Here is a 26,055-nt window from a genome sequence, read left to right on the forward strand (position 1 = left end):
GGGAATTAGCCAGTTGACCTAATTGAGAGGGAGACTTTTGATCTGGCTAAGATGTTAAATTCCCTGGTGTGAAGGTACAAGGCTAGGATGTTGGTAGAAGTAAACTCGTATGGACGTTATAAAAGTTCTAATTTATTCATAAAGAATACAGATCACCCTAACTGCGTAGTGATTGTACCTACAGAATAGCCAAGCCCATTACAGAGACGGTGACTGACTTCCACCGTTCTGGCTGCCTGATAGAACTTTCCAGCACTTTGCTGCCCACACTAGCACCCTACGTCAGAGTCCCGCGGTCGCTGCCTAAACGCTCATCGGCGACTATCTCCAACTGTCTGCCTGCAGCCCGCCCTCAGCCCAAGTCGGCTGCTACTCACGCTGACTACTGTCGCTGCCTAAACCCGAGAGAGAGAGAGATCCCCAGAGCGGCGTGCCTCCGAGTTTTGTTAGCTCTTCCCCTTCGACCCCGCCAGCGCTTGGCATGACGTAGCGTCGAGTGCAACTTTTCCTTATTAGGGATTGTTTTAGTATTAACTTCAGTACTTTTCTTCAGAAGCTGGGTGGAGGGGTAGAGGGGCCTCTCCCTATATGGTCACGCACTGCGTCCTGAGCCCTTCATTGGCTCCTCATGACGTAGTGCGGTCCCCACCTAGGGCCCTCTTTCTTTCTCTCTCCGCTCCCAGACTTCTCCCTCTAGCCAAGAGTGTTGATACTGCAAGTTATTGTTTATTAAGGGACCTGCCCAGAGCGCCCTGTTTATCTTAATAGCTGAGTCTGCTTCCTTGCTTATCACGCGCAGCTGCCTGGCCGCTTGGACCGCCGCCTCAGCTATCTGGCTGCGTCGTTATCTTTTGTGACCCCTCTGACACGCCTGGCGTCCCCTGTTAACTCTATCTCCCCGTATGATTTCTGGTGTATCGTCTGAGAACAACTGCATTTAGACTTGGCTTTTCTGCGGTTACAACACCTCCCCCGCCAGGGAAATTGGCGTTACTCCTCAGAGTAGCGTCAATTGTGACTCTTATTTTTTTTTTTTCCATTACATGCTTTACAGATTTGTTTATTACATTAGCATCTGATATGTTATATTTTTCATTTTCATTTAGTAAAGTCAAATTCACTAAACACACAATAATACAATTACATTATACATGCCTAACATTCAGTTATGTCAAAAGCATTTGCATTAAAATCAAAAGACACTTTCATTGATACATACATTCACATTTCAATTAGAATTACATTTCAAATACAGTTACATTTCAATTACACATTTCAAATACAGTTACATTTCAATTACATATTTCAAATACAGTTACATTTCAGTTACACATTTCAAATACAGTTATTTAACGTCTGTTTCTGAAAGCGACCGTATCACCTTGGTCTTTTCCACATCTTTCATAAATTACTATCTCTTCAGTTTCTTTATTACTGTGTCTTCTAGCTGAACTAGTCTCTGGGTATTGGTTCACTATGGTATTTCTTATACATACTTTTCCACAACAATCACTGTCTTCAAAACATTTCCATATACTTTTAAAACAGTCTTTACAACGTTTACAGTTTTTACAACAGCATGTTATTATGATTAGAATAACTATTGATATGGCTACATACGTAGTTATGGAGTAATGTGTGAAGTACCTGGACTACTTCATTTCCTCCTCTTGTCTCTCTACCATCTTCTGGACATCATCCAGTCTGTTTCCTGCGACTTTCAAGTCGTCTAACTGTGTTATTACCTGGTCCAATGGCAAATCTAATGCTAACGTTGAGACATTCCTTTTTTCCTTGTTTACCACGCAACAATCGAATTCTAGATTGATCTGCGGAACTATGTCTTTCTTCGTCACATTACTCTGAATCACTCTATCTGTTTGTATGAACACTCTAGTGCCATACCCCTTACATTTACTGTAAAAACTAATTTTTCCTACCCCTTTTATTACTAGGTCCTTTGGTGGTTCCCTTCCACACAATACTGTTAAGCCTTCTTCCTTCGGTGCTACATATAGCCATTCGTTACTGTTTAGATGAGTCCAAAGGCTCTGATTCAGTGCGACTATTTTTCGCACACAATCTTCCGGAATTTCTCTTACCGGTTGCAACAATTTGGCTTCGCACTCTTCGTGGTCGAATGTTGACAGCAAGGCGAATGCTTGTTTGCACAGTCTCCTATTTTTACTTAGCTCCTTGCATTTTAGTTCCTCCGCAGAAAGTTTCGCGTACTGCCTTTTGGATTCATCTATTAGTAAGAATTCTTTCTCTGGCTGTATGTACACATATTTACCTTTCATGTTTGGAATTTCTTTTGGTAGTGGGAGTACTCTATACAAATTGAAATTGTTATTATTTATTAATGGAATATTAATTACATATCCTAGTATGCTACCCGAGATGAAAACATCTAAATCAATTATTCTTAACAATAGATAACCTGAGGACTCCGTAAGAGGAACTGGAAACTTTACATCTTTTAGTTCTTCCTGTATTAAACTTAGGTATTTTACAATTTGGACTGGATTAATTATATGAGGCTGTAGTATTCCCTTCTGAGCATTTACAATGGCATTTATCATTTGTTCGTATTCCTCTTCGATCTGACCTAACACTGCCGATAGTTGTAATACTTGCTCTGTTACTGTGGCGAAGGACGCTACACGTTTAAACCCTACATCGGTTTCCTTCACGTATTCCTTCATGAATCGTTCTAGTCTTTGCATACCTGTCTTCAGAACGTGCCCATTTGACTCTAGTGTATATACCGTCCTGTTTACTCCCGCCAATGTGGCTCTTACCACTGCCACCTGTTCCTTTGTTAGCCTCAAAAACCCTTCTGAGTTTTTCTCCATAGCGTCTATTCTTTCCTTATAGTATGCTGCATCTGCTTCGTCCAACGTCCCGAACAGTATTTTACTTACCTGCCCGACGAAGTTGAATACTCCTCTCTTCCTTCTGGTCTCGTGTTTCGTTAGCTGCTGTACTAAAAGTTGCAATCCTGTGATTTTTTCCACATGATGGGTTACTTGTTGGTCTAGTACCCTGCATTCTATTAATCCTACATTTAATTGTGTTAGTGTTTCTCGGCACCTTTGTACCGCTGCCCTGCCATACCTCTCTGCATTCTGAAACCTTTCTGTTATTATATCTAGATTTACGTATGTGACTATTCTCCATGTGGTACTGTATATTTCTACCTGTCCTTTATTATCGTAATATAGTCCTGATGAACTCGGAAATGGCGTCACTTGGTACTCATTTGTTGCATGCTCTGATGCAGTGATGTAGTATGCTGTTATCACTATGACGAATTTCACGACCTGCCACTTGAGTGCCATACCTGAAATTTAAAAGAATTGTTTCAGCCTGTTGGCATGTACTTTTGTTTCCTTATTTCTTTTAACTTTTATTACTACGTTAGGACCTTCCACTTTTACTACTTCAAATGGACCTCTCCATTGTGAATCTAATTTCCGAGATCTACCCCGTCTCACCGACTCATCGTGCAGTAATACTTTATCTCCTACCTTGAAGTTTTTTGGATTTTGTTTCATGTCATACTGTTCCTTACTGATTTTCTTACTTCTTATAATCAAGTCTCTGGCCACTCTGTGGGCTTCCTGCATTCTCGCTCTTAGTTTATTTACATACATTTCATAATTGTAACTTACCTGCTGTGTTTCTTGCTGCAGTACTCCTGGTATGTTAACCTTTCTTCCGTATAGTAATTCAAATGGTGTGTATCCTGTGCTGCTGTGTGGTGTAGTGTTGAACACAAAAATTGCATACTGTACCCATTTGTCCCAAGAGCTTTGATCTCCTGTTACAAAGTTTCTGAGATACTCTACAATAGTTCTATGACTTCTTTCTAGTGCACCATTTGATTCAGGGTGGTACGCTGTAGTATTTATACGCTTTACCTTCAACAATTTACATACACTTTTAAATACATCACTCAGAAAGTTAGACCCTTGATCTGTTAATAATACTGATGGAATTCCATACCTTAATACTACGTTTTCCACAAATGCCTCAGCTACTGTTTCGGCATCTTGTTTGTCAATTGGGATTGCTAAGGTAAATTTACTCAGATCGTCTTGGAATGTTAACATGTACCTTTTTCCTGTATTAGATACATCTAGTGGACCCACTATATCCATCGCACACTTTCCGAATACTGTTTCTGCTGTGTCTGTAATTTCTAAGGGCATCCTAGTTTTCATTTGCGTGTTTTTATTCTTTTGACACGATGGGCATTTCCTAATGTAATTTTCAATGTCACGCTTCATTCCGCGCCACTGCTTGTATGCTTTAATTCTTTCGAGTGTCCTGTGCATTCCTTGGTGACCTCCCAAGGCATTGTCATGCATTTCCTTTAGTATATTTTCTTTTTCTTCAGGACTAATTTCCTCACCACTATCCGTTTCCTGTTCTATTTCACTCGACACTTGTGCTTGCCGCACGTTTACGGAACTTTCTTCCCCATTTGCTTTTGCTGCCGAGATCTCTGTCTCCACCTTCTGCTTCGCATCTATCTCTTCCTTCCCTTCATGCCTTATTCTACTCAGCGCATCCGCATTACTATTTAACTTTCCTGGCTTGTATATTACTTCATAATCATACTCCTCGAGTTTCAATCTCCACTTCAGGAGTCTCGAACTCGGATCTTTGACACTAAATATCCACGTTAGTGGCTTATGGTCTGTCACTACAGTGAACTTTCTGCCATATACATATGGTCTGAACTGTTTTACTGCGTAAACTATAGCCAACAACTCTTTTTCCGTTGTGCTATAATTTAGTTCGGCTTTGTTCAATGCTCTGGATGCATATGCGATGGGCAAGTCTTCACCAATCTTCTTACCTTGCGATAACGCTGCACCCAAGGCTGCGTTACTCGCATCCGTTGTAATGATGAACGGTTTCGTAAAGTCAGGGTACTGAAGTAACGGAGGGTTTATTAATTTCGCTTTTAGTTCTTCGAACGCATTGTTCTGACGTTCGCTCCATCGGTACTCCACTCCCTTTTTTAAGAGCTCATGGAGAGGTTTCGCAATCTTGCTGAAGTTAGCAATGAAACGGCGGTAGTAACCTATCAATCCGAGAAACCCTTTTAGTTCCTTAGTTGTCTTTGGCTGTGGGAAGAACTTCACCTTCTCCACCTTCGCCATATCTGGTGATATTCCTTTGTCAGTGATGCAATGACCTAGGAAGATTACTTCCTTCCTCAGGAATTCACACTTGTCTGGTTGCAGCTTCAAATTGTGCTCTCGCAACCTGTCAAATATTTCCCGGAGCTTTTCGTTATGCTCCTGCAGGTTTTTCCCATAGCATACTATGTCGTCTAGATATACAAAGCATTTCACTCCTTGTAAACCTGCCAAGACTGTATTCATCAGTTTCTGAAAACATCCTGGGGCTCCCTTCAGTCCCATCGGCATTCGTTTGTATTCGTAATGCTGATAGTTTGAGCTAAATGCCGTTTTCTCTCTGTCCTTCTCGTCCGTCAATATTTGATGGTACCCGCTTGCGAGGTCAAGCGTCGAGAAGTACTTAGCTTGCCCTAACTGATCCAGTATCTCGGAGATATTCGGTAGTGGAAATGCATCGCCTACAGTGATATCATTTAATCGTCTGTAGTCCACTACGATTCTCCATTTCTGTTTGCCACTAGCGTCTAGCTTCTTTGGAACTAACAGTAGCGGTGCGTTCCAAGCGCTCTTACTCTCGACAATTATGTCATCTCTTAGCATCTGCTCTATTTGCTCCCTTAGCACTTCCTTTTGCGCTTCCGGGATCCTGTACGGTCTAGCGTTTACTAACTTTCCCGCGTGTTCCGGTGCAATCGGTATTCTGTGCTTCACTGCGGAAGTATAGGACAGGTTGTCCCCTGGTAGATGAAATACATCTCCGTATTCTGCGCAAACCTCTGCTAGAGCGCTTTTCTCTTCAGCGTTCAAATGATCCATTCTTAATTGCCTTCGCAACACACTAGTACGACTTTCTGTGTTTCCTATGACATTACTACAACATTTTACTTCGCGTATTTTCCCTACTTTTTCTAATTCTTCTGTCATTAACCTGACGTTTCCTAACTGCACTCTGTCTTCTGACAAGTTTAATGCACTTACTATGCATTTCCCATTTCGCACTTTTACTAACGCTTCAGGTACATGTACCCCTTGTGCAATCTCCTGCCTAGGAATAATCATTTCCTTTTCGATTCCCCTTTTTACATTTCCTTCCACCTTTAATAACATTATTTTTTCCTCTCGGGGCCCTATTTCCCTGCCTACTTCTGAATCTTGTTCGTTCTCATGTCCCTTTGGCTCTTCCTCTACTACTAAGGGTATATCTCGCCCTTTTAGTCTCACTATTTTACCTGCATAGTCTAACTTAACTCTATGCTCTGTCAAGAAATTTCTGCCTATCAGTCCGTCGTACGGAATATCTAATCCTCTCCCGTACACGTGAAATTTTTGCCCTACTTGCTCAGAACCGTCCACACTTAAGTGTACCTGTACCGTACCTATTGTGCTGACGGCCTCACTGGTTACACCTTTTAGCCAAAGCCTTTCCGCTTCATTAATTGCAAGTGTACTATTTATCGGAATACTCGTTCTCTTGAGCAGACACAACTGTGCTCCAGTGTCTATTAGCAACTTCAAATATCTTTTTAATTCTATGCAGTATAAAACCAAAACGTCATTTTCTGTTGCACAGTTGATTACCCTAACTGAGGGTTTACCTGTCGCAACAAGGCCCGACTGTGCGGCCTTGCCGCCTCTTAGTTTCCCTGCACCACTTTACCGGTTTTGCTCGATACTGGCACCCTGCCTTTTCTCCATGCATGCCAGGGCCCTGCGTGACAATCTTTCGCGTAATGTCCCGGCCGCTTACACTTGAAACAAGCAACGTCTTTTACCCTCGTACACGGAACTCTACAGTTCCCTGGTAGATTACATTGTGGGCACCTCCACTCTCGTAACCCTCCATCAGCTTCCCTATGATTTCCTCTAAAGTCTCTTGTATCTATCGGCTGAATTTTTCTTAATCTTACCCGGCATTCCGCGTCTGTATGTCCTGGCTTGTCGCACCCGTAACAAAAATTCGTAAACTCTTTGCCCGTCATTATCCGTACTCTTCCCTCTGGCCTATTCTTTCTACACTTGCTTGCCATGTGCCCTCTCAATCCACAATTGAAACATTTCAAATCTCTAATATCTCTGGTATTCTTCACCGTTTCCTTTCCCCGGTTGAAAGTTACTCTTGGGGCTAGTCCCCGCTCTTTCATTGACAGTATTGCACTTTCTTCTTGCAATGCTAGTTCCACGGCCGCTGCTAGCGTGATTTCATCGCCTCTACTTCTTACTATCGTCTGTATTCTATCATTGCTTAACCCTTGTATAAAGCATGCTCTTCCTAGTGAATCAACCAGTTCTATTGCGCCCTTTAAGTTCTCCCTAGCCGTAACTCTGCTTACTGCTTCCCTGAAATCCCTTTGCATTTCATCTATTCGGCTTGCCCATGTCGCAATTGGCTCTCCTTGTCCCTGTCTCGATTGAAATATCTTGCACGCGTAGTAGTCAATGGTACGCTTACTCGCATAATTTTCCTCTAGAACATGTTTTACTTCCTGCCATGTCCCCGTGCGTTCCCTTACTTGCAGCCTCGATCTGGCCTCTCCGGTTATTTTGGCTTTAACAAACTTCAGTAACGTTTCGTGTTCCTCCGGTTTCACAAGTTCAAATGCAGCATCTACATTTTCAATAAACTCCCTAAGATCTCTCTTATTTCCTTCGAACACTTTTGGAACTATACACAAGGCTTCTTTCACTGATATCTTACCGCTACTGGAGGATGACGGAACTTCGTTAGTTTGGGCCATCTTACCAACTTAACTATGTTAGCACTTTACAATACAAGATACAAAATTCTTAATATAATTTTATATGTACCGCTTCTCTTGTGGTGCGCCGTCTGTTCCGCTGATCCGCGTTGTGCCGCGCTGCTCCGCGCTGCTCTGCGCTGTCTCTGTGCTCTCTATGCCCGCGCTGCCGCGATGCGTCGGCCGCCGCTCTGCTGGGCTGTGCCGACCCCGTCACTCGCCTCGGCTGCCGCTGCTACGGCTGCTGCCGCTGCTCGGCCCGGACCCCCGGTCTCGAACGCTGGCTGCTTAGGCACCTCTGTGCCTCGTCGCTCCGCGTCGTGCTGCCGCTATCCTGCGTTGCCCTGCACCCGCGAGGACTACTTCTCTGGACTCTGTCGTAGTGGGGCTACTAATGCTGAAAGTTGCGAGTCGCCACAACTTCCTGCTAATTGCCACAGTCGCTGTAGCAAAATCTACTGGCTCCTATCTCCTTTTTGCCTATATGCCTTTGTGGTACCCCACACCTGGCACCAAAACTTTTATTTATGTCGCGTCCCAAGCGTGGGTTTTGCGAGGGATTGAGCGACACGGTTCGTAAACGGGAATTAGCCAGTTGACCTAATTGAGAGGGAGACTTTTGATCTGGCTAAGATGTTAAATTCCCTGGTGTGAAGGTACAAGGCTAGGATGTTGGTAGAAGTAAACTCGTATGGACGTTATAAAAGTTCTAATTTATTCATAAAGAATACAGATCACCCTAACTGCGTAGTGATTGTACCTACAGAATAGCCAAGCCCATTACAGAGACGGTGACTGACTTCCACCGTTCTGGCTGCCTGATAGAACTTTCCAGCACTTTGCTGCCCACACTAGCACCCTACGTCAGAGTCCCGCGGTCGCTGCCTAAACGCTCATCGGCGACTATCTCCAACTGTCTGCCTGCAGCCCGCCCTCAGCCCAAGTCGGCTGCTACTCACGCTGACTACCGTCGCTGCCTAAACCCGAGAGAGAGAGAGATCCCCGGAGCGGCGTGCCTCCGAGTTTTGTTAGCTCTTCCCCTTCGACCCGCCAGCGCTTGGCATGACGTAGCGTCGAGTGCAACTTTTCCTTATTAGGGATTGTTTTAGTATTAACTTCAGTACTTTTCTTCAGAAGCTGGGTGGAGGGGTAGAGGGGCCTCTCCCTATATGGTCACGCACTGCGTCCTGAGCCCTTCATTGGCTCCTCATGACGTAGTGCGGTCCCCACCTAGGGCCCTCTTTCTTTCTCTCTCCGCTCCCAGACTTCTCCCTCTAGCCAAGAGTGTTGATACTGCAAGTTATTGTTTATTAAGGGACCTGCCCAGAGCGCCCTGTTTATCTTAATAGCTGAGTCTGCTTCCTTGCTTATCACGCGCAGCTGCCTGGCCGCTTGGACTGCCGCCTCAGCTATCTGGCTGCGTCGTTATCTTTTGTGACCCCTCTGACACGCCTGGCGTCCCCTGTTAACTCTATCTCCCCGTATGATTTCTGGTGTATCGTCTGAGAACAACTGCATTTAGACTTGGCTTTTCTGCGGTTACAACAATCCCTAATAAGGAAAAGTTGCACTCGACGCTACGTCATGCCAAGCGCTGGCGGGGTCGAAGGGGAAGAGCTAACAAAACTCGGAGGCACACCGCTCCGGGGATCTCTCTCTCTCTCGGGTTTAGGCAGCGACGGTAGTCAGCGTGAGTAGCAGCCGACTTGGGCTGAGGGCGGGCTGCAGGCAGACAGTTGGAGATAGTCGCCGATGAGCGTTTAGGCAGCAACCGCGGGACTCTGACGTAGGGTGCTAGTGTGGGCAGCAAAGTGCTGGAAAGTTCTATCAGGCAGCCAGAACGGTGGAAGTCAGTCACCGTCTCTGTAATGGGCTTGGCTATTCTGTAGGTACAATCACTACGTAGTTAGGGTGATCTGTATTCTTTATGAATAAATTAGAACTTTTATAACGTCCATACGAGTTTACTTCTACCAACATCCTAGCCTTGTACCTTCACACCAGGGAATTTAACATCTTAGCCAGATCAAAAGTCTCCCTCTCAATTAGGTCAACCGGCTAATTCCCGTTTACGAACCGTGTCGCTCAATCCCTCGCAAAACCCACGCTTGGGACGCGACATAAATAAAAGTTTTGGTGTCAGATGTGGGGTACCACAAAGGCATATAGGCAAAGATGAAGCCCCCCAATCAACTCAAGAAACTTAACTTTGAGGACTCTGCCAGTTGCTGACACAGTTTTTTGGACATCAAACCCTTATGGTGGTAGCATGCTTGCAGTTTCATTAGCAACACAAGCGGCCCACACAAATAAATAGTTTGACAAGACATCATCTCTATTTGCTGACAATCAGCTGCAGTAGTGAAGATCCTGTGTTGCCTGTGCACAAAACCTGACTGCTGCGTCTTAGCACTTGTTGGGATGCCTGTTTATTTTTAAATGCTGTTTGTAATCTTCATTTTGTTTTATGGACATGCTTTAGTTCTGTACTTTCAGCTCGATTATGCCCCAGACTATGCATTCCCTAATGTCATTAGTGATCAAGAAGTGCAATATTAGCATATTCTTTTTTGACAGCAGTTTTGTTCAACTGCACATTTTATGAGAAATATTTATAGCATTTAATATAACCCTTTCTCTCCTGCTTTAGGCGAAGGAAGCAGACGGCAGCTACCGTGAGGCTGTAGCTGCATATGAGGCAGCACGAGACTTTGACAATGTCATCCGTGTTAACCTCGATTATTTGAATAATCCTGAGGATGCAGTTGACATTGTAAGAAAAACAAAGAGCTTAGAGGGCACAAAGATGGTGGCCAAGTGAGTCAGAAACTTAAAATTGCACTGATAACAATTAATATTTTAGTCCAAATCCAGGAAGGAATAACAAAAGTATGAAAAGTGTAATTGCTAATCACCACTGAGCAGAACGATAATTTTTTATAGCTGAGTTTTAATAGATTGTTGATGTATTCATGCTCATATTTTGTTCTTCTACATCAATAACTGATATTGATTTACTCAGTAATTAATTTGGAGATTTATGTTTTTGCGAATCAAAGAGTTAGGTGACCAGTATCTAATATCTGCCTGAAATGAGTATATTCATATGACAGTAACAGTAAGTAAGAATTGCATCTGAAACTGAAAGAAAGCACATGAACGTAATTCAATCACACACACAGTAACCTGGTATTGTAATGTTCATGTATGTTACTGGCCAAAACCGATTTTAGGATGAACTACACTCCTGGAAATTGAAATAAGAACACCGTGAATTCATTGTCCCAGGAAGGGGAAACTTTATTGACACATTCCTGGGGTCAGATACATCACATGATCACACTGACAGAACCACAGGCACATAGACACAGGCAACAGAGCATGCACAATGTCGGCACTAGTACAGTGTATATCCACCTTTCGCAGCAATGCAGGCTGCTATTCTCCCATGGAGACGATCGTAGAGATGCTGGATGTAGTCCTGTGGAACGGCTTGCCATGCCATTTCCACCTGGCGCCTCAGTTGGACCAGCGTTCGTGCTGGACGTGCAGACCGCGTGAGACGACGCTTCATCCAGTCCCAAACATGCTCAATGGGGGACAGATCCGGAGATTTTGCTGGCCAGGGTAGTTGACTTACACCTTCTAGAGCACGGATGCACGCCAAGACCGTAGGATCCTACGCAGTGCCGTAGGGGAACGCACCGCCACTTCCCAGCCAATTAGGGACACTGTTGCTCCTGGGGTATCGGCGAGGACCATTCGCAACCGTCTCCATGAAGCTGGGCTACGGTCCCGCACACTGTTAGGCCTTCTTCCGCTCACGCCCCAACATCGTGCAGCCCGCCTCCAGTGGTGTCGCGACAGGTGTGAATGGAGGGACGAATGGAGACGTGTCGTCTTCAGCGATGAGAGTCGCTTCTGCCTTGGTGCCGATGATGGTCGTATACGTGTTTGGCACCTTGCAGGTGAGCGCCACATTCAGGACTGCATACGACCGAGGCACACAGGGCCAACACCCGGCATCATGGTGTGGGGAGCAATCTCCTACACTGGCCGTACACCTCTGGTTGTTGTCGAGGGGACACTGAATAGTGCACGGTACATCTAAACCGTCATCAAACCCATCGTTCTACCATTCCTAGACCAGCAAGGAAACTTGCTGTTCCAACAGGACAATGCACGTCTGCATGTATCCCTTGCCACCCAACGTGCTCTAGAAGGTGTAAGTCAACTACCCTGGCCAGCAAGATCTCCGGATCTGTCCCCCATTGAGCATGTTTGGGACTGGATGAAGCGTCGTCTCACGCGGTCTGCACGTCCAGCACGAACGTTGGTCCAACTGAGGCGCCAGGTGGAAATGGCATAGCAAGCCATTCCACAGGACTACATCCAGCATCTCTACGATCGTCTCCATGGGAGAATAGCAGCCTGCATTGCTGCGAAAGGTGGATATACACTGTACTAGTGCCGACATTGTGCATGCTCTGTTGCCTGTGTCTATGTGCCTGTGGTTCTGTCAGTGTGATCATTTGATGTACCTGACCCCAGGAATGTGTCAATAAAGTTTCCCCTTCCTGGGACAATGAATTCACGGTGTTCTTATTTCAATTTTCAGGAGTGTATTATCAGTAGATGACTGTGTGGATTTGGTTAAACAGGTGGAAGACGCAGAAAAGTTGGAAAAAAGAACATAGTTACAAAAAAGAATGATTAGTTAATAAATAACTATAATGAAACATATTTACTATTTTATTTCTATTCTTTTATTTGGTTTATTTTGTAAAGCTTATAGCAGATACAAACTAGGTGAAATTAGTTCGGACTAGGACGTACCAGTTTACCCTAAAGCATGTAATTTATAAATAAGATAAACCAATTTGACTTAGGCTAAACTGTTTTATCCTATTGGTAACAGCCATTGAAGATTAGCCAGTATTCATACATTGGGCATTTGCAAGCAACATCATACAAAAATATGTGCTTATGTTTGTCAGCCAGCTATGAGCCAAAAAGCAGTGTGGAAGAAATCAACATGTAATGGCAGCCCATATATAAACTTAAAGATAATAATAATAATAATAATAATATGTTATGGGTAGTTTGTCAACTATTTAATAGAAAATCTGATTAGGCATGGACATTTGACATTTTTAGTTGGTAAATACTAGTGTGAAAATCAGTATGTGATTATATTAGCACAGATGTGCATTACGCCTCAAAAATTGTACTGTGAGTTGGAAAGAGTATGATGTTTTCCATTTGACTTTTTAATCCCTGTCAGACTGAAGAGGTGCATGTACATTTGCTGCAATGAGAACCCCTGAACCAGAAACCTTTTACATCTTTTACGCAGTTATTTTACAGAGAGAGAGAGAGAGAGAGAGAGAGAGAGAGAGAGAGAGAGAGAGAGAGAATCCTATTGAGACAGGATAAAATAAATACTAAGCAAAAGGCATAAGGCATGTAGTTGCTGAAGGGAAGAAAAAATTGGAAATGACAGAGCTTGAGAGACAGAAGCTTCGGGAAAGGAGTCAGTAGGGTCATTAGCTGCTTGCTTGAAATGTAGGAAATTGTAAGTTAATGAAAGTGAAAAGGGTAAAAAATCCTGTAATGTTCGAATACATTGTTAGTACTGTGCTGCTCGACACAGTCACGTTGATTAAATATCTAGCATAACATTGCAAAGCAACATGAGATAGAACGTCAGCTTTAGGGAAGGCCAATGGTCAACTTTGGCTCACTAAGTAAATTATAGGGAAGTGCAGCTCATCTGTAAAGTAGGCCACATTCTTGGGTAGAGCATGAATATTTGGACTCCCCTCCAGGTTAGAGTAAAAGAAACCATCAAAGCAGTTCAGAGGCAAGATGCTACATTTGTTACTAGGCAATACAGTCAGCACATTAGTGTTACAGAAATATACTGTGTACTCAAATGAGAATCCGTGGAGGAAGATGTTCTTTTTGCAAAACACTGTTGAGAAAATTTGGAGAACTGGCATTTGCAACAGACTACATAACAATTGTTTGTCCTTTGTAGGCAGTAATCTTCCCATTGCAGTGATTGTGTACACTTCATGGATTGGCAGCTTAAAAACTTGTTTCATTCAATGCATTCCTAGTTTACTTCAGATAAAGTTTTCACTTGTATAAAATCAGTGAAAATGGGCACAGCCATTGTTGAATAAAACACATCTGGAGAAATTTATGTTTCCAGCCATTACTTTGTGCTTAACCACCAGTGTGCCATTTATTATAGCAAACTGAGACAAAACTCCCTTTGTTTGATAAAACTGTAATTGGTGGCATATGATAATATTATTTAATTGGTTGTTGTTGTTTTATTCATCCTTGGATCACTTTTACAAGACTCTGCAGCAGCAAGTTCAAGTACAAAGCCACCTATTAGACACTTTGCGTCAATAATTGTGTAATCCAGTGTGGTACCTGCTTGATCATGTTCGTAATTTAAAATCCGCTTGGTCGTATTTGTAATTTAGAATCAATCTTGCATTGTGATAAGTTCACATTGCTCTGAAAATTAAAAAAAAAATCTGTTGTATACAGGTGTCTTATTGGTATTTGGACATAGTCTGCAATGTGTAATTCCACGTGTGATATCACAATGTTTATACATGAGGATGACTTAAGAATGTCCTAAGGATGCATTAAAATAGTAAATCTGTGACGCTTTTTGATGTGAGAAATTGTGACATTACTATATCTACAACATCTACAAGGAAGTAGTATTAAGGTTTTTTACCCTCTTTTTCATCAGCACTCTTCAATTACAAAAGAATTAAGGATTTAGTAAAGAAATCTTTAATGAAATACAGAAAAAATTATACACCATGTAAGTGAATAAAACATTTAGTAAGGAAGTATTTTAGGAAATGCAGAAAAAATTACACCATATTGCAAATAAATGTCAGTAAAAACCTACTGGGGCAGGAGAGGAAAGGTGGAGCACATGGAATTTAAGAGAAGTTAATGTGCAACTCTCCAGTTCTCTTATATTGTAAACAATAATTAAAAATGTTGAACAGAATTAGTGGTTACCTTTTTTTTTTAATTCCAGTAGATCCAGCAACATTATCTTTTCCACATTGTATTCTTTAGATGGGGAGGTAGCCTTCATATCACTAGTAAAATTAGTGTTAATTAACGTGTTTAATTTGTTTCAGGTTTTTTCAAAGACTTAATGACTATCAGTCTGCAATTCGCTTTCTGGTAATGTCACAGTGCTACGATGAAGCCTTTCAGCTTGCAAGGCAGCATGGGCAGATGGAATTGTATGGCGAAATATTGTCAAACTCAGTAGAAATTGATCCAAGACCAGATGATTTTAGAAGCCTTGCTCTCCATTTTGAAACAGAAAAAAATAGCCTTTTGGCTGGAAAATATTATTTCCATGCTGGGGATTATAATAAGGTCAGTTACTTTCAACTTCAGATTCACTGACACAGGAAAGCAAAATTTTGTACATGGAATTAAAATTTTGAAGTATTCTTTTTACCACAAAATAGATAATAATTAGCTTCATTTAACAGTTCAGCTTCATTAAAATGTGTTGCTAACACTTGTGTTATGAAGAATGCAACTATCTAACACAATTGTTTTTGCTTTTGCTTAATTCCTGAATGTGGTTATTTGGCTGGGATTTTCTTAGGTTCTATTCTTCATTTGTGTGGCCATAGTGTACGTAGTTGTTTATAATTCTTGAGGGTGTTTTGTTCTGTTGTTGCAACTACAAAAATGCTTGATTTTTTTTCTTTTTTTCCCCACCAGATGTGTTTCACTTTAGTAAAGTAAAGCAAATCAAAATGTAAATAATTTAGTTACAGACCAATGATGACGCTTTACTTCAGTAAACCAAAACATGTCTGGTTCGCATTTTTGTAATTGCAACGACAGAACAAAATACCCTACAGAATTCCTAGCTTGTGTTTGTCTGAGAGAGATTCAGAAATTAATCTCTGTTTTCACATAGTGTAGAAAGTTGTGGGGATGATGGAACAGCCACTACAGTGACTTATACAGTAGAATGAACATAGTATTTGAAACACCACCAAGTGCAAAATATGTTCTGTAATAAAGTTCTTATTGACATTTATAATGAGATTTGTGCTACAAATAGATTCAATGTGATGGTGAAGGTGTTAGAGAGTGTTTAGCAAAAGATCAGGGATGAACAATTAGGTTACCACAAGTTCTGTGCTCGTCGAGTTCCAAAATACCTTTCTCATAACCCGTAACCATAATACTCAGTCACATGTTGGCTGCAGTCTCATGTGACGGAATTTTCTGCAGAGGGAGATTGTTAACTTTTAAGAGATATTAAAAATACTTAAATTTGAATGGTGCTTAGGTGTAATTTTACTGTTTTTCTAATAAATTTGCACTATATAATGTATAGCCTAACAAAGGTTATTTGCTGGATAGTCCTCATATGTATGTCTTGGTACCATCTGATAAGTACAATATATTTTTGTTATAAATTATAGAGTGCAGCAATCAGTCATCCTTTTTTAGATTTTACTACGCAAAACCAGATTTCAGCTATTGGATATCCTTTCTCAATGTTAAAAATACAAGAAGTACATAGTCAGGTGATATAATAAAAAGTTACAACTGCTGGAACAACTTAACGGCCTGTATACTTCATATGTACCAAAATTTTATATTCTTGATGCATGTAAGTCCCTGTTCTTTGGGTGTCAGTCACATTTCTTTGAGTTGTTGTTGTTGTGGTCTTCAGTCCTGAGACTGGTTTGATGCAGCTCTCCATGCTACTCTATCCTGTGCAAGCTTCTTCATCTACCAGTACCTACTGCAACCTACATCCTTCTGAATCTGCTTAGTGTAGTCATCTCTTGGTCTTCCTCTACGATTTTTACCCTCCATGCTGCCCTCCAATACTAAATTGGTGATCCCTTGATGCCTCAGAACATGTCCTACCAACCAATCCCTTATTCTGGTCAAGTTGTGCCACAAAATTCTCTTCTCCCCAATCCGATTCAATACTTCCTCATTAGTTATGTGATCTACCCATCTAATCTTCAGCATTCTTCTGTAGCACCACATTTCGAAAGCTTCTATTCTCTTCTTGTCCAAACTACTTATTGTCCATGTTTCACTTTCATACATTGCTACACTCCATGCAAATACTTTCAGAAACAACTTCATGACACTTAAATCTATACTCGATGTTAACAAATTTCTCTTCTTCAGAAACGCTTTCCTTGCCATTGCCAGTCTACTTTTTATACCCTCTCTACTTCGACCATCATCAGTTATTTTGCTCCCCAAATAACAAAACTCATTTACTACTTTAAGCGTCTCATTTCCTAACCTAATTATCTCAGCATCACCCGACATAATTCGACAACATCCCATTATCCTCATTTTGCCTTTGTTGATGTTCATCTTATATCCTCCTTTCAAGACACTATCCATTCCGTTCAAATGCTCTTCCAAGTCCTTTGCTGACTCTGACAGAATTACAATGTCATTGGCGAACCTCAAAGATTTTGTTTCTTCTCCATGGATTTTAATACCTACTCCGAATTTTTCTTTTGTTTCCTTCACTGCTTGCTCAATATACAGATTGAATAACATTGGGGAATGACTACAACCCTGTCTTACTCCCTTCCCAAACACTGCCTCCCTTTCATGTCCCTCAACTCTAATAACTGCCATCTGGTTTCTATACAAATTGTAAATAGCCTTTCGCTCCCTGTATTTTACCCCTGCCGCCTTCAGAATTTGAGAGAGAGTATTCGAGTCAACATTGTCAAAAGCTTTCTCTTAGTCTACAAATGCTAGAAATGTAGTTTTGCCCTTCCTGAATCTAGCTTCTAAGATAGTTGTAGGGTCAGTATTGCCTCACGTGTTCCAACATTTCTACGGAATCCAAACTGATCTTCCCTGAGGTCGGCTTCTAATAGTTTTTCCATTCGTCTGTAAAGAATTCGCGTTAGTATTTTGCAGCTGTGACTTATGAAACTGATAGTTCGGTAATTTTCACATCTGTCAACACCTGCTTTCTTTGGGTTTGGAATTATTATATTCTTCTTGAAGTCTGAGGGTATTTCGCCTGTCTCATAGACCCTCTATATACTCCTTCCACCTTTCTGCTTTTCCTTCTTTGCTTAGAACTGGGTTTCCATCTGAGCTCTTGATGTTCATACAAGTGGTTCTCTTATCTCCAAAGGTCTCTTTAATTTTCCTGTAGGCAGTATCTATCTTACGCCTAGTGAGATAAGCCTCTACATCCTTACATTTGTCCTCTAGCCATGCCTGCTTAGCCATTTTGCACTTCCTGTTGATCTCATTTTTGAGACGTCTGTATTCCTTTTTGCCTGCTTCTTTTACTGCATTTTTATATTTTCTCCTTTCATCAATTAAATTCAATATTTTTCTGTTACCCAAGGATTTCTTCTAGCCCTCGTCTTTTTACCTACTTGATCCTCTGCTGCCTTCCCTACTTCATCCCTCAAAGCTACCCATTCTTCTTCTACTGTATTTCTTTCCCTCATTCCTGTCAATTGTTCCCTTATGCTCTCCCTGAAACTCTGTACAACCTCTGGTTCTTTTAGTTTATCCAGGTCCCATCTCCTTAAATTCCCACCTTTTGGCAGTTTCTTCAGTTTTAATCTGCAGGTCATAACCAATAGGTTGTGGTCAGAGTCCACATCTGCCCCTGGAAATGTCTTACAATTTAAAACCTGGTTCCTAAATCTCTGTCTTACATTATATAATCTATCTGAAACCTGTCAGTATCTCCAGACTTCTTCCACGGATACAGCCTTCTTTTATGATTCTTTGAGTACTACTGTATAAAGAAGGGAGGCTGTGTGGAGAACACATCGGTTGGTTGTATGGCGCCCTTATATGAACTATCTATGTAATATTTAAGAAAAGGAAAAGACTTCAAATTTGCATGGGACTTACATAAAATAAAACATATGTAAAATACTTTACAGAGCTGTCCGACTTATTTCATGTCTGCCAGTAAATGTAGAAATATATATAAGATATTTCCAAGTTCACTCCTTGTGAGTCAGTTGTTTTATTCTTTAAACACCTAAGTAATGTCAGATGGGTACAACCCTTTTTTTTAAATTTTTATTTATAAGACACAAGAAGGCACATGCTATATGCAACTATTAGAGTTGATCTGATTTAAATGTTTTTATCTTTGTATGATTTTTTCTCTTTATATAAACATCATGACAGGTTATGTTGTTCCTCTTATTTACTTAATAGTTCATAGATGGCACCAAATGTCAGTCAGATGGATGGTTGGTGTAACTTGGCATTCCATTCCAAATATAGAGGGTACTAGTCTTTTTGTCACTTTAAACCGATTTTACTTATAAATACAATAAAACAAATACACTGAATTGCTGTTATTAACAGTGTACATGCATCTGAGCTAATGTACCATGGAGAAAGTTCTTGGTGTCAGTGTTATAACAATCATACTCGTACATTATTATGCCAATGGTTCTTACATATTGGCAAGACGGCAGGAGCTACTTCATTCCCCCTGGGTCAAACCTTACACTGTATCCTAGCAACAAGTTTTCAAACAATTCCCAGAACAGTGCATTTTTCATAATGACCTGATCATTAATCAGGTTGCTGTTGGAATTCTTGTGATGGCAGAAGATCTCCAGCTCTTCTAGGAGGTCAAGGAACCCACCCTTCTTGCATTTATGCAGCAACCTCACATTAGACTTCAAAGTCTTCATCTTATGTTTCGTTGTAAGTAAATGGGCAGCCATACTCAATTTCTCCGCCGTGTCTTTCTTTCCCAACATAACATAATGCTACTTACCATAAATTTGAAATTTAACTACTTTAATTTTAATGGGGACACTTCTTCCCAACAAGACCGTCTCAGTATGGGAAGCTCAATATCTGGAACGCTTGCTGACATCTTCATTAATTACCTAGAAAAGAGATTCTTTTCCAAAAATCCGTCATTGGCACACATAATTGTTTACTACTTTAGGTATGTAGATGACACACTACTGCGAATACAGGGTAACTATGATGTCATCAACACTATAGTAGCCAAACGTAATAACTTGCATCAAACAATTAAATTTACTTGTGAGACTGAAACAAATAAAATTATTACTTTTCTAGATCCATCAATTCGGAATGAAAATTGCAGGTTCACATTTGGTATCTTTCACAAAGATACTTGTACTGATGGCATTGTGGATTTCACTTCAAACCACCCAGTTCAACATAAAAAGGCATTTTTCAATTTTGCTATCAATCAGTTGTTCAAAATTCCGTTGTCAAAAGACGAACCTGATGATGAAATGGCAACATTAAGGCAGGTTGCAAAAGTGAATAACTATCCACATGACTTTGTAGGTACTATATATAAGAACATAGCTAATAAATACAAAAAAAGGATGGCGCTTTACAATAATATGGCTCCTAAAGATAATACTAAGTATGTTAGTTTACACTAATATGGAAAAATGAGTACAAGGATTGCAACTATCTTTAGAAAGTACAATGTGATAGTGTCTTTTGGAACAAAACAATAACCTAAGATGTATTCTGCAACACTCTGTTGATGCAATGAACATATTTCATGATTCTGGAGTTTAAAAAATTGATTGCCCTGACTGTAGGGCCTGTTATGTAGGCCAAACAGAAAAGAGGCTGGATTTTAGTTTTGGGGAACATGTTGTGTTGGGAAGTAAAGACATGGCGGAGAAATTGAGTATGGCTGCCCATTTACTTACAACGAAACATAAGGTGCAGACTTTGAAGTCTAATGTGAGTTTGCTGCATAAATGCGAGAAGGGTGGGTTCCTCGACCTCCTAGAAGAGCTGGAGATCTTCTACCACCACAAGAATTCCAACAGCAAACTGATTAATGATCAGTTCTGCACTGTTCTGGGAATTGTTTGAAAACTTGTTGCTAGGATACAGTGTAAGGTTTGACCCAGGGGGACGAAGTAGCTACTGCTGTCTTGCCAATATGTAGGAGCCATTGGCATAATACTGTTTGAGTATGATTGTTATAACATTGACCCCAAGAACTTTCTCCATGGTACATTAGCTCAGATGCATGTACATTGTTAATAACAGCAATTCAGTGTATTTGTTTTATTGTATTTATAAGTAAAATCGGTTTAAAGTGACAAAGAGACTAGTACCCTGTATATCTGGAACGGAATGCCAAGTTACACCAATCATCCATCTGACTGACATTTGGTGCCATCTATGAACTATTAAGTAAATAAGAGAAACAACATAACCTGTCATGATGTTTATATAAAGAGAAAAAATAATACAAAGATAAAAACATTTAAATCAGATCAACTCTAATAGTTGCATATAGCATGTGCCTTCTTGTGTCTTATAAATAAAAATTAAAAAAAAAGGGTTGTACCCATTTGACATTACTTAGGTGTTTAAAGAATAAAACAACTGACTCACAAGGAGTGAACTTGGAAATATCTTATATATAATTCTATATTTACTGGCAAACATGAAATAAGTCAGACAGCAATGTACAGATTTTTACTTATGTTTATTTTATGTAAGTCCCATGCAAATTTAATTTTTTTTTTTTTACTTCTCTTAAATATTATATAGATAGTTCATATAGAGGGTGCCATACAACCAACCGATGTGTTCCCCACACAGCCTACCTTCTTTATACAGCAGAAATGTGACTAACGCCCAAACAACAAGGACTTACATGCATCAAGAATAGAAATAGTGGTATGTAATATACAAGCCATATAAGTTATGCCATCAGTTGTAACTTTTTATTATATCACCTGACTATGTACTTGTAGTATTTTTAGTATTGAGAATGGCTAGCCACTAACCAAAATCTGGATTTACATGATAAAATCTAAAAAAGGATAACTGATTGCTGCGCTCTATAATTATAAGCCACATAACAGTCACTGAGTGCACCCACTTTCTGAATGGAAGGTAACCTAATATATTTTTATTTTATTGTGGTCTTCAAATATATGTTAATTTTGTGTACTGTGATTAAAGCCAAATACAGGTGTCTTTTGGAATCCACAAATTCATGGATTATCTGGAAACTGGATGTATCTGCCTTAAGTGACGGATTTATTTTCTCAGTTAATGTAGAATACTTGGTTTGCTTTTTTCATTCATTGTTATCGGCATAAAAAACTTCATTCTGTGCACTTTATAGTGAACTTGCCTAAGTCTGAACATGTACGTTGTTGCCATTATGTTATTTGGTTTTTGGTGACATGTTCATTTAATTGAGTTTATAGTTTAATTATGTGTATTTATGTCAGAGGAACAATCAGTATATGGAAAGTTCTTGTGTGAAAGTAACTGAAGAAATGTCTAGTTTATAGTACCCTTTTGCAGGAAATATGCAGGTTGGTCTTCAGTTAGTGACCACTGATTTTAAGACCAAACTGAAATGTTGAGATGTCTCCAGTCCCAGTACTGTCAAATGAAAAGTTCTGGAGGCAGTAGTCTACACATTCACTGGGGTTGCACACCAGATCAAACTATCCTCTTATGTTAAATCAAATGGTGGAAAATCCAGGATGGAATAATGACAGTCTTATGAAGAGAAAAGGTTTCTACACACCATACAGAGGAAATGTTGAGTCGCAGACAGGCACAGTGAAACAACTGAGCTTTCAGCCAAAAGGCCTTCTTCTGAATTTGAAGACACACACACACACACACACACACATCACGCAAATGAAACTCATCTCACACATGACCATTGTCTCTGGCTGCCAAGACCACACTGCAAGCCACTGCGCATGCTTGATGGGAGGAGCAATCTGAGCAGTGGGGGTAAGGAGGAGGCTGAGTGGCGAGGCGGATGGATGGTAGGGTAATAGTGGGGACAGTAAAATGCTGTTTGTGGGGGCATACAAGGATAAGGTGGAGAGAAGGTAGGGCAGCTAGATGCATTTGGGAGGTTAAACGGAGGGCAGGGTTGAGGGGAGGAGCAGAAAAGGAGAGAAGTAAAAAGACTGTGGATGCCTTGATGTAGGTGTGAAGTGTTGGAATGGGAACAGGGAATGGGATAGGTGGGTAAAGTATAATGACTAACAAAGGTTAAAGCCAGGAGGATTACAGGAATATAGGATATATTGCAGGGAGAGCTTTCAGCCGTGCAGTTCAGAAAAGTTGGTGTTGCCAGGAAGGATCCTTACGGCACAGGCTGTGAAGCAATCATTGAAATGAAGAACGTCATGTTGGTCAGTGTGCTTGTTGGTTGTCACGCCCATGTAGAACACAGCACAGTGGTTGCAGCTTAGTACGTAGATCACATGACTAGTTTCACAGGTAGCCCTGCCTTTGGTGTGATAGGTGATGTTTGTGACTGGACTGGAGTAGGTGGCAGCACGAGCATGCATGGGACAGGTTTTACATTTAGGTCTGTTACAGGGATACAAGTCAAGAGTGCAAGGAATTCGGAGCAAGCGTTGAATAGGGATGGACAGGACACTGTGTAAATTGGGTTGGCAGCAGAATACCACTGTGGGAGGGTTGGGAAGATTACTGGGTAGGACATTCCTCATTTCAGGGCACAACACAAGGTGGACAAAACCCTGGTGGAGAAAGTGATGTGAGTTGCTCCAGTCCTGGGTGGTACTGAGACTTGAGGGGAATGCTCCTCTGTGGCTGGACAGTGGGATTTTGGAAGGTACTTGGCGAATAGAGGGATAAAGCATGGGAGATCAGATTTTGTACAATGTTGAGAGGGTAATTACAGTCTGTTAAGGCCTCAGTGAGGCCATTGATATTGTGCGAGGGCGTCTAACTAGCTTCGCAGACCGTAATTACTCTCCCAGCATTGTAAAAAATGTTGCTGACTGTCATTTTTTGACAGTCGGCAACAGAAACCAAAACATTGCATTAAAACATGCGTTCAGTGCATAGTGCTATGGAATGTGGACAAAATCTCAAATTGGCTCTCATAAGAAGAAAAACAACACCAAAAATGCAACAGGAGCGTAATATGTAAGAAATTGTCCACACAACCTGCCACTGATGTCTTGCAGAAAATAAAGGCGAAACGCGTATGGCACTAAAATTGTTTTTTATTCAGTTGCTGTCAGATGGTCCATAAGTAAAAATTATCAATATACGGTAATAACTACACAAGTGTGTGTGTGTGTGTGTGTGTGTGTGTGTGTGTGTGTGTTTGTGTGTCAATGCTCAGTTGTATAGGGCATAAGATGAGAGACTGTTGTAAATCAAATTGTTGCAGGTATGTCATTGATAAAATGAAGTTTGTATTCTTTTTTACTTAGCACTATAAACTATTATTGCAAACAGGAAGTGCATAAAAGTCAAGTTCATTTAAAGTTGCCCACAGGTTCAGAGACAAGAGAAAACTACATGTCTGTACAGGTCAGGCATCTTTGTACCTAGCTCTTTTCTTTGTACTGATGAGAGACATTGTTGATATCTTCTCTTGTCGTTGTTAAAGCATGAAGTGTGTCTTATTAAGCATGAAGTGTGTCTTATTATTTGCAGGCATTGAAACACTTAATGAAAGTACTTAAAACCAATTCTGAAGATCCTGAAGCCATATCTTATGCAATTGATGTTGTGGGTGTCGCAAACGATGAACACATTGCCAATCAGCTCATAGAATTTCTCTTGGGGGATACGGATGGCGTTCCAAAGGTAACTTTGCAGATTTTCATCATAGAATCATTACATATAGCAAATAACAAGACCATTTTTGATCTGCTGGTCAAATAACACTTAGGTTGGATTCAAAGTCATGTACTCCCATGTTTATTTCTTGTTTCCAGGATCCAAAATATTTGTTTCGTCTTTATATGGCAAGGAAGCAGTACAGAGAAGCAGCCAAAACTGCGCTAATTATAGCCAATCAAGAACAAGTAAATGGTATGTAGCTTTACTGCTCTATACTGAAATAGTCATGCATTTGATTGACTATCCATTTCATGACAAAAGCACCTGAAATTATTGAACTTTGTTAAGGATAATAACAAAAATACAGGGCTACTATACATGATACATTCATTTTCAGAGTTATATATTTGCCAATATGTTACATCTACCAATATGATTGATGCTTTAATAGAACCATAAACTTGCTGAGTTTGTACTGTGCCCATCAACTGGCATGAAAAGTCCAGTGCCTTTACAAAACGGCAACAAAGCAAGAAAAGAATTTTTGTGTGATGGAATATGTGTGACCTTCCATTTATATTGAAAGATTAATTACCACAATGTGAGAGTATGCGGCACTGAAAATCCTCATGAAATTGTGGCAAATGGATGATATTCACCTAAGGTTAATATTTTCTGTGCGTTGTCACAGGTGACGCTCTGTGGATTCTTTTTCTTCTGTGAGAAGACTGTGATAGGTACCTCTTACTGTGAAGTGTTGCAGTTATGGTTTGTTTCCAAAACTGACTGCTGATTCTGAGAATTTCATTTCCCTGCAAGAAGAGGTACACCCTCATTGAAATTTTGATGTTCATTACTACCTAAATGATAAACTTCCCCATCTCTGGATTGGGGACCCCGCAGGTTATTTGACCTAATGCCTTCTGAATTTTTCCTTTGGGGGCATATTAAAGACTGTGTCTGTGTATCCTCACTGCCAATAATATTGGAAAAGCTCAGAGAATGCATCAATGATATTGTGCTGACCATTGACAGGAGGTTGCTACATAAGATATGGAATGAACCCAACTACCACTTGGACATATGTTGTGTGACCAGAGGGGCACTTGTAGAACATTTGTAGAGTGCAGAATGCAAACTTGATGGTTTATGGTTAAAGCTATGCATCAATCATATTTGAACATGAAATGCTTAGAAAAATATAGGGCTTTAAAGAAGAGTGAATCATTTGTAATAGCCCCTTATAACTGAAATAGTTCAATTTTGCAGGTGGGCCTGAAATTTATAAGGAACCAAATATCAATATTGATTGTAATGTATTTCAAGATAAATTCTTGTCATTATTTGAAAGTAACTTTTGTAATAAAACAATTAGAAATGACATTAAAAAGACCAGAACATGTAAAGCTTTTGTGACACTCAGCACTCCATTCTACCCTGTGCAGGCATATTCATTTCTGAATAACTGCTGCAGCCCACATCTTTCTGAATCTGCT

The 26,055-nt window shown here is 40.6% G+C and overlaps 1 protein-coding gene across 1 annotated transcript in view; it reads left to right on the plus strand.

Moving 5' to 3' along the window:
• The window catches only part of LOC126355026 (WD repeat-containing protein 19), a 293,157-nt gene that overhangs the window by 228,362 nt on the left and 38,740 nt on the right, over positions 1 to 26,055 (plus strand). The window contains exons 18-21 of the mRNA XM_050005172.1: positions 10,542 to 10,708; positions 15,076 to 15,322; positions 24,431 to 24,583; positions 24,715 to 24,811. Coding sequence (XP_049861129.1) covers positions 10,542 to 10,708; positions 15,076 to 15,322; positions 24,431 to 24,583; positions 24,715 to 24,811 — 664 coding nt within the window. The remainder of the gene's footprint in view (positions 1 to 10,541; positions 10,709 to 15,075; positions 15,323 to 24,430; positions 24,584 to 24,714; positions 24,812 to 26,055) is intronic.

This window comes from Schistocerca gregaria, chromosome 3 (genome assembly GCF_023897955.1).
Source record: "Schistocerca gregaria isolate iqSchGreg1 chromosome 3, iqSchGreg1.2, whole genome shotgun sequence".
NCBI classification, from domain to species: domain Eukaryota; kingdom Metazoa; phylum Arthropoda; class Insecta; order Orthoptera; family Acrididae; genus Schistocerca; species Schistocerca gregaria.